Raw genomic sequence first — 16,100 nt, 5'->3', positions numbered from 1 at the left:
TCCAGAATTTTTCATGTAAAGCCAAGAATTTAGATTTAAACCCAAGCCCAGGTTAAAGTATTACCTAAGCTTTGATTTCATGGATATCACAAAAATTTTTACTGTTCATGAGCATATTATCCTGTTGTACTTGCACAGAGCCTATTAGTTGTTTCCTCCTGTGCTGGTTTTAGTTAATAATTTTGGAATGCTTTTTGTTTGAAAAGGAACCAGCAAAAGTATGAGCTATTTCTCTTGGATGATTTTATTTCCATGCTGAGAGGATGTTTTTAAATTTTAAAAACTAAGGCTATTTTACCTTCCTTGGAACTTTATGGATCTTTAATCTAAAATATTTTAAAATCGTTTTCAGTGAAGTGAAGAGGTAAAATGCTTTTTCCTATCTCCTTTTTGAGAAATTGATTTTACCTGTGTAAAGGCCTCAGGTGAGGCCCACCTGACCTCTTTTGGCTTGCACCCACTCACTAGCAAGAAAAGACCCCTTTTCACTACTGGCCAGTTATTCTTCCTTGCTGTAAACCTCTCCCCAGTGGAACATGTAACCTGTATTTCTTTTCAGAACAATGCTTCTCAGATTTCAGTATCCATCATAATCGTCTAGGGCAGTTGTTGAAAATGTTGATTTCCAAACCACTCTCTTAGGGTTCTGGTTTAGTAAATCTTACATAGGACCCAGAAACCTACTTTTTTTTTTTTTGTTTTACAATCTCTGCCTCCCAAGGGTGACCGTGATATAAGTTTTTCCTGGGACCACACTTTGAGAAACACTGGCCAAGTTGGTAAAACTCCTTGAGGACATTTTTGGTTCCCACACAATGTCTAACATGTGTTTGATACAGTAAGTTTTTGGTAGATATATTCAGTTGAGTTGTTGAAGTTGTGTAAAGAAACATGTCAATTGATATTAGAATGGTTTCTTTTTAAATCACATTTTACCTCCTTAAAGATTAGTCTGTGCTCTTTGCCTAACTGAACTAGAAATGGAAAATTAGATAACTTTGTTTTAGACTTATGGTGAATAATTGAAAAATATACTTTGAAGATACTCTAAATAGGAAATTTATAAGATGTGTGTTAAAAGTTAGAACTTAAAAATTATTTTGAGAATAGTGCAGAATTAAGTATATACTGGAGAACACTGAAGAAATTTCAGAATTTCTAAGAACAGTGTTAACTATTTTCAGATGTCTTTTCTTATGTAAACAGCCAGAGACATTCTGCCTAAGATCCCCTGAAAATAACTGTGTTGAAGAATTAGTGAAGAATAAAGTCAGAGAACAAGTAAGATTTCTAACTTAGAAAGCAGAGCTTTCTTTTTTTTTTTTTTTTTGAGAGAGAGTGAGTGAGTCTCACTCTGTTGCCCAGGCTAGAGTGCAGTCGCGCAATCTCGGCTCATTGCAACCTCTGGCTTTTGGATTCAAGCAATTCTCGTGCCTCAGCCTCCCAAGTAGCTGGGATCACAGGCACATACTACCACACCTGGCTAATTTTTGTATTTTTGTAGAGAGACAGGGTTTTGCCATATTGGCCAGGCTGGTCTCGAACTCCTGGCCTCAAGTGATCTGCCTGCCTCGGCCTCCCAAAGTGCTGGGATTACAGGTGTGAGCCACCATGCATGGCCATTATTCTTTTTTTTTTTTTAATGGATGATATTGGTGTTAAGTTACAATGATATTTACAGTCTAGTGAATTTACTTAAGGGTGATATATTTTATTTTAAATCATCAATATTCACAATACACCATAAATTATGTTCTTTGCATCTACTTAAACTTGTAGGATGTCAATTTAAGAATGTACAAAAGTATCATTGTTTTTCACAATTATTTTAGGTTATGTTTAAGCAAAACAATGTGAAGACCCTGAATAAGTTTTCCCAAACACACACAAAAATTGTTTCCTGCAAGAGTGATTTAAAATCAAGGTTAAATCTGGGGGCTAATAGGTATCTTTATGGAATATAGTAAGTATGAATGACAAACTTTTATTGAGTGCCTTACTACTATTTAGGTACTCTGGTAGGCACTTTATACATATTGTAATTATATTATAATTAAATGGATAGCCCGTCTACAGCTGTATAACCACTAAATGGTAGAACCTAGATCCAAACCTAGGTCTGCCTGCACTCAAAGCCTTAGTATGTTCTTTGCAATATAGTACATGCCTCAGCACCGTAAATAATCATAATGCATGTTCTCAGATTATGTGAAACCCAACCACAGTTCTTTGTTATACCTTTTTGGGATTGTTGTTTATTTTTCAAAGTAATCATGGTCAGGATGAGTATGTGTTCAGAATGGCATTAACTTTTGATCACATTTTGGATATAGATTCTAAAAGAAAGTGAGAATAAAACAAAGAACAAAGGAAGCATCCTTTAAGGATTATAGCAATTCTATATTCTGTTACAGAAGAGAGGAATCATCATTTAAGGATTAGAAATTGTTAGAGTTAACCTGAAGAATGTCCACACACAGAAAGGGAATATGTCAAATGGTTCGCTGAACTTTTTTATCATCTCAAAGATGATACTCTTCCAGTGATGGAATGGGCCTCATATATGGTATTCTTGTTAAAGCAGTTTTATGATAAGAATTGTTAACTTAGCTTTAAGAAAGCTGAAGCTCAGCTAGTTGGCACAGTTCGGTGAGTGTTTACCGGACAGATATAAACTCAACTATTGAGGTCTCAGTAGCTTTGAACCTGAGAACGTTAGTTTGAGAGGCTGTATTTGGAGTGATCCAAAGTGATGTGATGGTCAAATTCTTGGCAGATTGCAAGCCTACGATTTCTATAGTGATAATCTCACTTCAGATATATTCTATTTTGATTCTTGGTTAAGGGAATTATGTGAAATATAAAATGTGAGTTTTCTCTAAAAACAAGTGATATTTTAACGTAATGTTAATCTACTAAACTTACCCATCCTAGTTACGTTATAGAATATTTTGTGGCCAATTTAAATGTTAGGCACCAAAACTGAGTTCTATGTGTATTCCGATACCCATTCTCTGCTCAGTACTTTAAACATATCCGCTGTCTACCCAGTTCCGTAGACCTAGCTCTATCCTCCTATCTTTACCTTACACATATACTTTCTTCCTGGAAAGTCTTTGTCCTTTCACCCCTAGTAAAAGTATTCCCAATGCCAAGAACAGTGTCTGGAACGTGGTAGACTCTCAGTAAATATTTGTTAAATGAGGAATGAATGAACAAGCACACAATTGAGTGAAAGAAATCACAAAATTGGCTTTATGGTCCCAACTCTGCATTTTCTTGAGAGACCCTGAGTAAGATATTTAACTTCTCAGGGCTTCAGTATACTTAACTGGAAGACAAAAAAGACTGGGTTGTAAGATCCTGCCAACTCTGAAATAATACCATTCTATAATGTAGTTAATTCATGGACTATTGAACTCTAAGCAAAAGTTTCTCTGAGGAACCTAATCGTATTTTGCAAGGTAATATGCATCCTGATAAAGACTGAAGATGTAAGAGTCTGTACTGATGAGACACTTGCATTCACTTTTAGCTTCAAAGGAAATGTATGTTTTGTTAGCAAGATTAAGACTAAAGATTAAGATTTAAAATCCCTACATTAATTAGAGGGGAGAAAAGTGCATGGAGGAGAAAGAATTTTAAGAAACAAATAATTAACAATACTGTATTGTATACTTGAAATTTGCTAAGAGGGTACATTTTAAGTGTTCTTATCACAAAAAAGAAAAAAAATGCTATGTAAGGTGATGGATATGTTAATTAGCTTGATTATGATATCATTTCACAACATATACATACATCAAAATATCAAGTTGAGGCCGGCACAGTGGCTCACACCTGTTGTAATCCCAACACTTTGGGAGGCTGAGGCAGGAGGATCATTTGAGCCCAGGAGTTTGAGACCAGCCTGGGCAACATAGGGAGACCCTGTCGCTACAAAAAAAAAATAAAAATCAAATTGTATACCTTAAATATATATAATTCCTATTTGTCAATTATACCTCAATAAAATTAAGCAAAAGAAGAATACGAACCAATTAAGGAGAGGTGTTAGCTAGGGTTAGGAACTGAAGTACCTAGATAGTGAAGGCCCCGTGCAGCCTGCAAGAACAAAGAACATTTGGATGTTGGTGCTGAACAAGAGAGGTTTGGGAGGCTGAGGCAGGCAGATCACCTGAGGTCAGGAGTTTGAGACCAGCCTGGCCAACATAGTGAAACCTGTCTCTACTAAAAATACAAACATTAGCCGGGTGTGGCAGAACACACCTGTAGTCCCAGCTACTCGAGAGGCTGAGGCAGGAGAATTGCTTGAACCCGGGAGGCAGAGATTGCAGTGAGCTGAGATCACGCCACTGGACTCCAGCCTGGGTGACAGAACGAGACTCTGTCTCAAAATAAAACAAAACAACAACAGAACAAGAGAGAACATTTACTGAGGATCTACTTAGCTTTACTTTTTTTTTTTTTTTTTTTTTTAACTTTTAGGTTCAGGGGTACATGTACAGATTTGTTATATAGGTAAAATCATGTCACAAGGGTTTGTTGTACAGATTATTTTGTCACCGAGGTACTAAGCCTAGTACCCAGTAGTTATTCTTCCTGCTCCTTTCCCTCCTCCCACCCTCCACCTTCACCTAGTTCCTAGTTCTTTGTGTACATGAGTTCTCATCATTTAGTTCCCACTTATAAGTGAGAACATGTGGTATTTGGTTTTCTGTCCTGCGTTAGTTTGCTAAAGATAATGCATCAAGATTCAGGAGAATGGCAAGCCCCAATCCAAGGAAATTAAGAATCACAGTAAAACAGTACAGGAGCTGACAGACAAAATAGCCAATATAAAAATGAACCTAACAGATCTGACAAAGCTGAAAAATACACTTCAAGAATTTCACAGTGCAATCACTAGTATTAACAGCAGACTAGACCAAGCTGAGGAAAGAATCTCAGAAATTGAAGATGGGTTCTCTGAAATAAAGCAGACAAAAATAAAGAAAAAGGAATGAAAGGAATGAACAAAATCTGAGAAATATGGGATTATGTAAAGAGGCCAAATCTACGAATCATTGGCATCCCTGAAAGGGACGGGGAGAAAGCAAACAACTTGGAAAACACATTTCAAGATATCGTCCATGAAGACTTCCCCATCCTTGCTAGATAGGTCAACAGTCAAATTCAGGAAATACAGAGACCCCCTGCAATATTCTCCACAAGAAGATCATCCCTAAGACACATAATCATCAGATTTTCCAAGGTCGAAATGAAAGAAAGAATGAAATGAAAAGCAGCTAGAGAGAAGGGGCAGGTCACCTACAGAGTGGCTACAGAGATGGGTCACCTCCATCAGGCTAACAGCAGAAACCCTTTACAAGCCAGAGAGTTTGGGGGCCTATATTCAACATCGTTAAAGAAAAAAATCTTCAACCAGGAATTTCATTTCCAGCTAAACTAAGTTTCTTAAGCAAAGGAGAAATAAGATTCTTTTCAGATAAGCAAATGTTGAGGGAGTTTGTTACCACCAGACCTGCCTTACAAGAGATCTTGAAAAGAGTACTAACTATAGAAAGGAAAAACCATTACTAGCCAGTGTCACTTTACATTTCTATCATGATACTTGTGCCAATGAATGCAATAGCTGTTTATTTGTCTGCCTCCCCCCATAAAGTGTAAGGTTTATTTCTATGAACTTCCATTACCTAGCAGACTACCTGTGCATAGTAGACACTAAGTAAATATTTGAGGAATCAGTTGAAGAATAAATGCCAGGCTAATGCTTATAACATTTTCACATGCATTAATTCTAATAAAGTATGTACTATGTCTTCTCTACTTTACCTGATTAGGAATCTTAGGCTCTGAAAAATTGACTTACCCAAAGAAACTAAGTTTGTACAGTTTATAAGGCTAGGATTTGGACTGAAACCTGTTTGTCAAGAGTTCAGTTCGTGCTTTTTCTACTAACTAGTCTCTGTCTCTGTCATAAATCATAAATATAATTCCTGATAAGTATGTCATTTCCTTGCTAGGAGTGCCAAATTACTTTTGGAGTATAAAATCTTATTACTGACGCTAGCTTAGCAAGTTACACTTTGGAAACATTTTCACCTGTTATATTATAGTCCTTACAAACTAACCCATGAGTAGGTATCTTTCCTACCATTATATTGATGAGCAAAACTGAGTCTCCTTGTGGAGTCATAGCTCATAAGGACCAGTGATAAGACTGGAACTCAAGTCTTGTGGATTTAAAAGTAATTGAATTTACCAGCGAAAATCAGAAAAGATTTCAGAGAAATAATATCTAGAACAAGTCAGAGCCTTGTAAGCCCCTCTTTAAAACAGGTTTTAAAATATATAGTTGGCCATTTTATTTAACCACATCCATAATTTAAATATCGTGGTTAGAATAGGATAATTTACCAAATGCAGTTCTGAACTGGTGAGCTTTCTGAATTAAGGCATAGGTCTGTACTACACAATTCATGATCTACTCTCCATGTCAAGCAGGTATTGTCCTCATTTACGTGGATATATAAAAATCCCAAAACAAAGTGCATCAAACCACTAATTTAACTACTGTGATTTTTAAAATATGAAAAGTAAGAGAGATCGGGTGAGAAAAAGATTAACTTTGACAAAATCCTTTTCTATATGACTTGAATATTATGAGTTGCAAAAATTGTTACACAGAAGTATTATTTGGAGAAATTTTAAATAATACCTTTTAAAGTTTAAATAAAAGAAGAATCAAAACTGTTTTTTGGAATAATTTAGTTGAACTTTTACTCTAGAAACCTAGATTGAGAAATAAATACAACTGTGAAAAAATATAGGTTAAGTATCAAAAATTGTAGAAATTTAGAGCTGAAGGGGGATCTTGGCGATCACCTAATTCAATAATCTTATTTTAGTGGAAAAATACTGTGGCCTAGGGCCTGCTACTAGATTGCTAAATTTGGAGAAATTCAAACTTAGTTTTGGTATTTTTTAGCAGGTGGAAGGGATGATGATCCATGGAGTGTCAGTGATCAGATGGGACATAAAGTGGTTTGTGATTTCCTTTCTTTAAAAACTTGTCTTTTGGGGTTATGGCGAGTTTTTTTTAAAAAGCACGCTAATTTGCTAATAAAGTACAGAGAAATAAGTTCAAGAGCTTGGCCTGTTTCTCTGAAAGTTAGTGACAGAGTCAAGATTAAAAGCACACCCTTGATTATCATGACAACTTTTATTTATATAATGTCACTGTAACACCTGTTTGGCCCACTGAGCCATTCTGCTCTCATAATGCCCCCATGAGGCTGCCCAGAGCAGGGTCAGCCAGTGAGCCTGTGAGGGTGAGCAAGTGAAATAACAAGAGGAAATGTCTAAGAAGGGTCCCAGAGGGCAAGAGAAAAGACAAATGTTAGTATCTTAATTCCTCCAAACCTAAGTAGTTTGTCTTATGGTAGCAGAGACATTATGCTAATGGAAATACCAGAGTTTGTGAAAATTTCAAAAAGATAAAGCTGTCCCTTAGGATTCAGTAGCTTAATGGCTTGCAAGGAGCTAAACCTAAATGTTTTAGGCAGTGCAAAGCTAGGCTCTTAAAACTTGCCTCAAGATAATGGAAACAGAAACATTCAAAGTACCTTTATCTTCTTGGAAGTAAATGTGACAATAAAATAATGATTTGAAGGTCATACAGAAAGTTGTAAGGCTACATTTAAAATGCAAAATGCACATAAAGGCAGTATGTTCACTGCTAATGAAATCCAGTGACTTTGTCCTGAACTAAAATTTCTATAGGAAAGTGTTGTTATTTTTGGTAAATAAAAATATAAAACAAACACATGTGCCTAGGGCTTAAATAAATGAGTGAGCAGTTTCTGTGTTTTATCATTTAGCCCTCACAGTAACTCTCTGAAGTGATACTGTCATTATCCCCATTTTCAAGCATGGAAACTGAGGATTAAATAACTTAAGTAACTTGTCCAGGATCACAGACCAGTGAATGATGGAGCCGGAACTTTAACTCAGCATTAAACTCCAAACCCAAACAACCAATAAAAGTTATTGCTTCATTTAACTAAATTCCAAGCCCATAAACTGTTAACTCCATATGTGTCTGATAGGCTTTCTTTATGAACAGCTTACAAAATTTACTTTTAAATTACTGATAAATATTAATGGTAGATTAAGAGTAACCACTTGTAGTAGAAAAGTCTAAGAAATTCAGAATTTCAGCTAAAAGATTATTTAGTGAAATCTGAACGCTTCATTTAACAGGTTGGAAAGCTGTGGCCCAGAAGCTTACTGACACTCAATAACATATTGCTGATTAGAAGTTTGCAACATTTTAGGCTAAACACTAAATAAAATCCACTGATTCTAATCAAAACCACACAACATACCAGATTTTCATTGCATAAAATATTTTTAAAATTATTTATTAGTTGACAAGCCTCTTATAAATCTTTGCATCCTTAGTGCTTTGCAAGTGCCTGCTTAGCATGTAAAACAGGAACCAAGTTTTTTTTAAGTATAATCATGACAGTTTCAGGATCCAAATAAGTATAATCATTACAGTTTTAGGATCCAAAGCATGTTTAACTTGTTGCGTAGTAATTTTTATGTACCTCTGAACATTCCTCTGCTAGGAACATATTTTATATCAGCAATAATTTTAGGCTCTGATTCCCATGTGGCCTTCGAAGAACTCTTTTTGTTGCTTCTTGGTTTCAGCTTTGGAAATCTAGAGAAACCCAATTAAGATTTAATATTACAAAAAGAAATAAGAGACCTAAAACATTAAATATACACTGAAAATTATTTACCAAAAACTGAAACAAGTAAAAAAAGATTCCCTTATTTGAAAAATGCCTTTCTATTAGAAGCCTTATGATTTAGCTAAAATGCACAGAAGATAAGTTATTGCAAGTGCTTGTAGGATGCCACTTGAAAAGTTCCTGTTTGAGAGTCCAGGTCTTATTTCCTCCCAAGAAAAATTTAGTTATCCTCATTTTATATTTTACTTTGTAAGTTAATCTTATACTTGGGTATCTGATACAATCTCATTTTTCTTTGTTATATAATTGCTACTAACTTTAAAAAAAAAACACTGCTTATTTCAAAGAGAAATAATGTTTAAAAGATGTGAAGCATTTAATCCTTGAATGCTGGAAACACTTTTAAAGTATTGTAAGCACATCTGTATTACATTACACACAGGGAAAAGAATGTATGAATTCTATGATCTGTGGGCACTAAGGTGGCTGGTTTAGAAAAACAGTATTTTGCATTTCAAGTTTCTTTTCAACATAAAGAATATTCTGCAATTTTAAAATGAATAATTCCAGGCTGGGGTGTGTGGTCAGGGAAGCATAAGTAAAGTTTTGGTTTTACGGTTGTTCTCTAACTTTAGTAAGCTTGGCTCTGCATTTTGTTAAGCACTTTTATATTTTTCCTGATTTGAAAACGATTGTGTGAGGCAAACCCAGAACATGGAGGAATCACTACATCACATTTCTTAATAAGTGTCCTGCATGTCTTAGTCAGCTATGATTATGGTGCAGATAATTTTTTACTAATTAAGAAATACCAAAGTTTGTGAATGATTTACTCCTAAAATTACAGCAAATTTAAATATATCCCAATGATAACCTTACTCTTGATCACTTGTGTTCCAGTGTGCTTTTTTGAGCAGGAGATAAAAGGATGGAGTTACAGCCGTTAGGCTGGATCTCATGAGATATGTGTTTTGCATGTGACTATCACCTGTCATTGGTAGAGATGAGTAAAAATGCTGGAGAACTTCTGCACTAGACTGGTTGACATGTTCTCAGCTTTTTCTTCTTTGACAAGAAATGACATTAACACGCCAACATATTCTCATATGTACCCGCTAGTGAGCTAGCTAGAATTCCACCCCTTTCACTCCCACCCCAGAAAGCAAGCAAGAATGAATGTTCTGGGGATGCATTTTCAGTCACCTCAAACTTATTTTTTTAAAGTAATGATTTGAGAATTTCATACTTTAATGACCATTAGCATCTAATTACCTGTGACACATTTGGCAGCTATGTCATGATAAACTCTGTATTTCTTAAATTTTATATGGCAATATAAATTTCTGGAAACCAGTTATAATTTGAATAATTGACTTTTTTACAAAAGCCAATTTTGTAACCAGTTATTTTATTGCCATGTTACTAGAAATTGTCATAAGGTGATTGGTTGTCTTTAAGGCTCAAAATAAATATATTTGAGGAATTCGAATAGTTAGCTCATCATTCTCTTATTCAAGAAAAATAACAACATAAATATTATTATTATTTTATTTTTTTATTTTTTTGAGGCAGAGTTTCACTCTTCTTGCCCAGGCTGGAGTGCAATGGCGCTATCTCGGCTTACTGCAACCTCCGCCTCCTGGATTCAAGCTATTCTCCCACCTCAGCCTCCTGAGTAGCTGTGATTACAGGCATGCACCACCAAGCCCAGCTATTTTTGTATTTTTAGTAGAGATGGGGTTTCTCCATGTTGGTCAGGCTGGTCTCAAACTCCCAACCTCAGGTGATCCACCCACCTTGACCTCCCAAAGTGCTGGGATTACAGGTGTGAGCCACCATGCCCGGCCAACATAAATATTATATAAAAGTCTTTAACTATTTCTTGGTATGAAAATTGGTAACTTGTAGGCTGGTTGTGGTGGCTCATGCCTGTAATCCCAGCACTTTGGGAGGCCAAGGCAGGCAGATTACGAGGTCAGGAGATTGAGACCATCCTAGCTAACACTGTGAAACCCTGTCTCTACTAAAAACACAAAAAAAATTAGCCGGGCGTGGTGGCACACACCTATAGTCCCAGCTACTCGGGAGGCTGAGGCAGGAGAATCACTTGAACCTGGGAGATGGAGGTTGCAGTGAGCCGAGATTGTGCCACTGCACTCCAGCCTGGGCAACAAAACGAGACTCCATATCAAAAAAAGAAAAAGAAAATTGGTAACTTGTTCTAGAGCTTTCCTAATGTCAGAATATTTGATTTTTTAAATTTAGTTTTAGAACCTCTATAATAATACTCTTGTACCTGCCTTTCTTAGAAGGTATTAAACTTACTATGCTATAAGGAAGTAACTACTGAATTGTCATCACCTTTAAAAAATTTTTAATGTAAAATACTCACATATTTATCTGTTAGTAATTTTGAATATTAAGAGTGTTTCCTGGTTTTTTGTTTTTGTTTTTTATTAATAAGATATTATGAACTAGATCCTTATAAAAGTCTCCTAGACAATTTGAGGAACAAAGTGATCATTGAGTATCCAACATTACATGTGGTATTGAAAGGATCCAATAATGACATGAAAGTTCTTCACCAAGGTAAGTGTAAATTTGTTTCTGTAATGCTTAGAATAGCTTTAGAGAAACCAAAGCAAAATATGTCCACCCTTATTTCTTTATATGTGTTTTCCCACTATATTTACACACTTACAGGATCTACTCTATAGCTACAGTTAATGTGAAGAACCAGGTAAATGCAATGCTGCTACTCTTCTGTTTCTAAGAGCATATAATCTTATAAAACCAATTTTAAGTGAATAAATCAAATTGAATGGCTATAAAAGGACTTTTTTTTAGCATGGGGTTCTATGTATTTTTTGTCTTTTTTTAAGCTAATAGTCTTTAAGTAACTGTCCATGATCACATACATTTACTCCATAGTTAAGACTTTAGACATTTCTAAAATGAGGGATTACAAAACATTTTTAGTTGACAATGAAAATGTTGAATGGTTAAAAAAAAAAAAAAGCCTAGTATCCTACCTTATAGAAGGAGATAATGTTGCAAGGAACATTATATTTAAAAATTTGGCAGCATTTAGAATAAGCTAATGCCATTACCTTTACCCTTTATCTCCTTTTCTAAACCCACTGGTTTTATTTTCTCTGATTTTGTGATATAGGGAAGTACCAGAACTGGAAAAAAATGTACATAAAAGTTTAGTACATAAAATGACTCATCTATATTTCTAACTACTGATTAAAGTAAACTCACTGTGTTTCTGAATGCAAGATTTTAGAGGATGAGTAAAAGTTAGTGACTACCTTTAAGAAGTGAGGAAGATTACCCCTTAAACTATTACATAGCACTTTCAACGAAAAGAATTACAGATACAGGCCAGGTTTTGTTGTAACAAACTCCAGAGGAGCATAGAATCTTTGTCTTGGATTGATAGTATTTTTTAAGTAGTATTTGAAATGGATGGTTTAAGTTTTATTGTTATACCAGCATTACAGGCTGTAAGATGCAGTGACTTACATTGTAAGGTATTCTCTGTTGTGCATAGTGTTTTTTCTTTGCAAAAATTAATAGAAAAAAATTATTTTTCAAAGTGGCCAAAATTGTATCTGTGCTACAACTTGAAACCAGATTTTAGTTATCAAACATGATGTTTCTAATAATAAATTATGGGCCTCTAAATCTTATTTTTATTCTTGACGTTAATATTTTTCACAATTTGAGAATATTTTTTTCTCAGAATAAATTAGGAATTTTAGTTTTAAATGGCCAGTTTCACTTTGTTTAAGGTTCGTATTATGTTGCTTTTTTCTTAATAAATTCACACACTGCTCTCTCAAATGTTGGTTTTGGGAAAAGTTGTTTAGTAATGTAGGTTAGTAGCTAGGGCAAACATCATCTGTATAAATAAACAGCACACACAGCTCTCCTTTCACCTTGTTGTAGGAATGTACATTCAAGTAAGGCTTCCTGTAATGAAGCAATAAGAAAAGACTACTTTACTAGCATACTGGGAGCCTTATTGAGTAAAATTTGCTATTTTTCTGGTGAATATATGATGTTTGACTTATTTACAGGAACACAAATGACTCATACTTTTAGTACAGAGGATTATTTAGAACTGTGTTAGCAAAGAACTGAAAGTATCTGACAGGATTTTAAAACCATACCAGTTTTGTCACATCATAAGTACACACACCTTAAAAGTAATGCCCCGGTCTTCCTGTACATGCATTTCTTTCTGTAAGTACTTCAAGTTGTCTGTTTCTTTATACATTCTCACAGCATCAGGTATTTTTCAGGGTGATCCCTTGATGAGGGAAGGGGATTATGTAAGAAGAGGGCATTTTCTTTGGAAAGCCTTGAAATCCCTTCCCTCTCTGGAGGTAAAAAAAAGTTGGATTTTGATCCTGAGTTCATAGTACAAGTTGTCTCTTTCCTAATTTGAGGGTACATGTGTTTCTGGTCTGGGATTCAGTAGTTCCCACACCTGATGGTTGTTCTAATATTTGTTATGATTGTAGATTGCCATAATTTTTTGAGTCTGCCTATATTAATCAGCAGTAGCCAAGATTTTGTTTGTTTGTTGCTTTTCAGTAATGGAAAAGGTTAACTGGAAAAGATTGAGCTATTTAGATAGTCCACTAGATCGGAGATGCTAAGTGCTGATTACCTACCTTATATCAATCCAGTGGGAAGTGCTCAGAATGGTGTAACTTGCTTCACAAGCTGTTGTTAGACTAGCAGATTTAGATGAGAGAGAAAAGCATGCTGCATTCAATCTAAGGAAAAAGAATGGAACCCTATTCAAAGAAGAAAACTGGGCACCTTCAATAGGCAAAGAAAGGGGAAAATGTCCCCATACTGCTACAAATCTCTATTAATTTAGAAATGTTAGCAAAATAAACTTTTTGATGTTCTAGTATAACTCAAGATTAGAAAATGCTTCAGCCTTTAGAGAAGGAATCCAACCCAAAATTGATTACTGGAATTAGCGAAAATACCTGGCATAGCAGCTACTCATATATCAGTCTCTTAATGGGCCAGTAAATCTTTCATCCATTCTCCCTCGCTCACCTTTCCTCATTCTTCCTTACTTCTCTTTCTTTTCCTTTTGCAGGGAGAGAGAGGAGGATTTTTGGCACTGGAACACACATGTAAAACTTATTATACAATAGATGCTAAAATAGAATTTGCCTGAAGTTCAGAGACAGCCAGAGAAGGAAAAAAACTTATAATACCATGGAGGCACTGGATGGACTGCTAAAGTTCATAAAATTTCACAAAGATTGGGATGATATCTTGGATGGAACTTATTTCAGTGCCTTACTCTTAGAAAGGGCTCAGTAAACACTATTGTGGTTGCTGGTACAATCTGAAGTCTAGGTACAACAGCAAACCCCAGAGAACTTGTCAGTTGGAATATGAGACAGTTCCAGGTAGTGTGCTTCTAGCATCAGCTTTTATAAGCTGTGGGCCCTTGAGCATTTGCTCTGCCTCTCTGAGCTTTATTTTTCTTATCTACTCAATGGAGATAACAGCTATAAGCCTCAAAATAACCTATATTTTACCATGACAATTTTTAAAGAGTTACTACCTATTATTTCCTTTTAGCTTCACAAGACCATGAAATAGAACACTTACTCCGGTTCCCATTTTGCAGATTTAGGGAAAAAACACTAAAAGGCAGAATGATTTGCAGTTACATTGATTCAGCAAACATACTCTAAATTGTGAGGATAGATACAGAGAAGAAAGGTTGAATTTCTGTCCTCCAGGAACTCTCAGTTTAGTGAGTGAGTCATAGTTAGTCTTGCTTGGTCTAAGCAAGCAGGGGTGTCAGAGGAGCTCCATTTCTACTCCTTTCCTGTGAAAGCAAGGAGATGGCGATTAGCTAGTCTGCTCTCACTCCACATTCACTCAACATATACTGACCCTCAATTAAGTTTAAAAAAAAATCATGGAAAAAATTTATTCCAACCACAAGTGGCTAGCCAGGATAATAGTGATCTATTCAGTGACATGAATATGGATCATAACCACATTGTGAAGTGACCATTCCCAAGTCTTCCGCAGAGTCAGGAAGGATGTTACCTCACAAAGTATAATTGCCACTTTCAGACATCATTTCTCTATTTATTGTGGCCAGAATTGTATGTCCTAGCTGCCTGGGACATGACGCGATTTGTGTGTCCCTGTGAGCAGTGCTTTTGCTGTACTTCAGAAGGAGGGAGAGAAGAGGGACAGAGTAAGCTAAACAGAAAAGTATAAACACTTGACTGTATGTTTACTTATTTTTTTCTAGTGAAAAGTGAATCTACCAAGAACCTTGGCAATGAAAATTGAGCATTTTTTCTGGAAGAAGAAAGTGAAAACTTCAGACAACTGCAGCAGACTCTGCATTGATGGGCTGTTGTCTGATTGGGGTATTGTCAATGGGTAATTGGAATTTTTTCTTTGTATGAAAAATAAGCTTAACTCTTTTAAAAAATATATTTTATAGCCTCTTGAATTAATTGACTTGGAAGACCCCTTTATTCATATTAAGAACTCTCCTTTGCACTTGATCAGCATAGTACTTATTAGGCCCTGGCTTTTTTTTTTTTTTTTTTTTTTAAATTATTATGCTTTAGGTTTTAGGGTACATGTGCACAATGTGCAGGTTTGTTACATATGTATCCATGTGCCATGTTGTTTTGCTGCACCCATTAACTCGTCATTTAGCATTAGGTATATCTCCTAATGCTGTCCCTCCCCCCTCCCCCCACCCCACAACAGTCCCCGGAGTGTGATGTTCCCCTTCCTGTGTCCATGAGTTCTCATTGTTCAGTTCCCACCTATGAGTGAGAACATGCGGTGTTTGGTTTTTTGTCCTTGCGAGAAGTTTACTGAGAATGATGGTTTCCAGCTTCATCCTTGTCCCTACAAAGGACATGAACTCATCATTTTTTGTGGCTGCATAGTATTCCATGGTGTATATGTGCCACATTTTCTTAATCCAGTCTATCGTTGTTGGACATTTGGGTTGGTTCCAACTCTTTGCTATTGTGAATAGTGCCGCAGGAAACATACGTGTGCATGTGTCTTTATAGCAGCATGATTTATAGTCCTTTGGGTATATACCCAGTAATGGGATGGCTGGGTCAAGTCGTATTTCTAGTTCTAGATCCCTGAGGAATCGCCACACTGACTTCCACAATGGTTGAACTAGTTTACAGTCCCACCAACAGTGTAAAAGTGTTCCTATTTCTCCACATCCTCTCCAGCACCTGTTGTTTCCTGACTTTTTAATGATGGCCATTCTAACTGGTGTGAGATGGTATCTCC

General features: G+C 35.8%; 1 protein-coding gene across 3 annotated transcripts in view; it reads left to right on the top strand.

The window, feature by feature from the left end:
• ZNHIT6 (zinc finger HIT-type containing 6) overlaps window positions 1–16,100 on the top strand; it is an 87,481-nt gene that overhangs the window by 39,545 nt on the left and 31,836 nt on the right. For 2 of the 3 annotated variants that reach the window (XM_063624247.1, XM_063624250.1), the window contains 2 exons: window positions 11,230–11,354; window positions 15,079–15,285. The exons of the other annotated variant lie outside the window; for it this stretch is intronic. In XM_063624247.1, the coding sequence (XP_063480317.1) occupies window positions 11,230–11,354; window positions 15,079–15,119 (166 nt within the window). In that variant the 3' untranslated portion in view covers window positions 15,120–15,285. Of the gene's footprint in view, window positions 1–11,229; window positions 11,355–15,078; window positions 15,286–16,100 lie in introns of those variants that run through there. 3 annotated transcript variants of the gene reach the window in all.

This window comes from Symphalangus syndactylus, chromosome 12 (assembly GCF_028878055.3).
Source record: "Symphalangus syndactylus isolate Jambi chromosome 12, NHGRI_mSymSyn1-v2.1_pri, whole genome shotgun sequence".
NCBI lineage: Eukaryota > Metazoa > Chordata > Mammalia > Primates > Hylobatidae > Symphalangus > Symphalangus syndactylus.
Note: the sequence above shows the minus strand (reverse complement) of the source record. Positions and strands in the feature narration are given on the sequence as shown.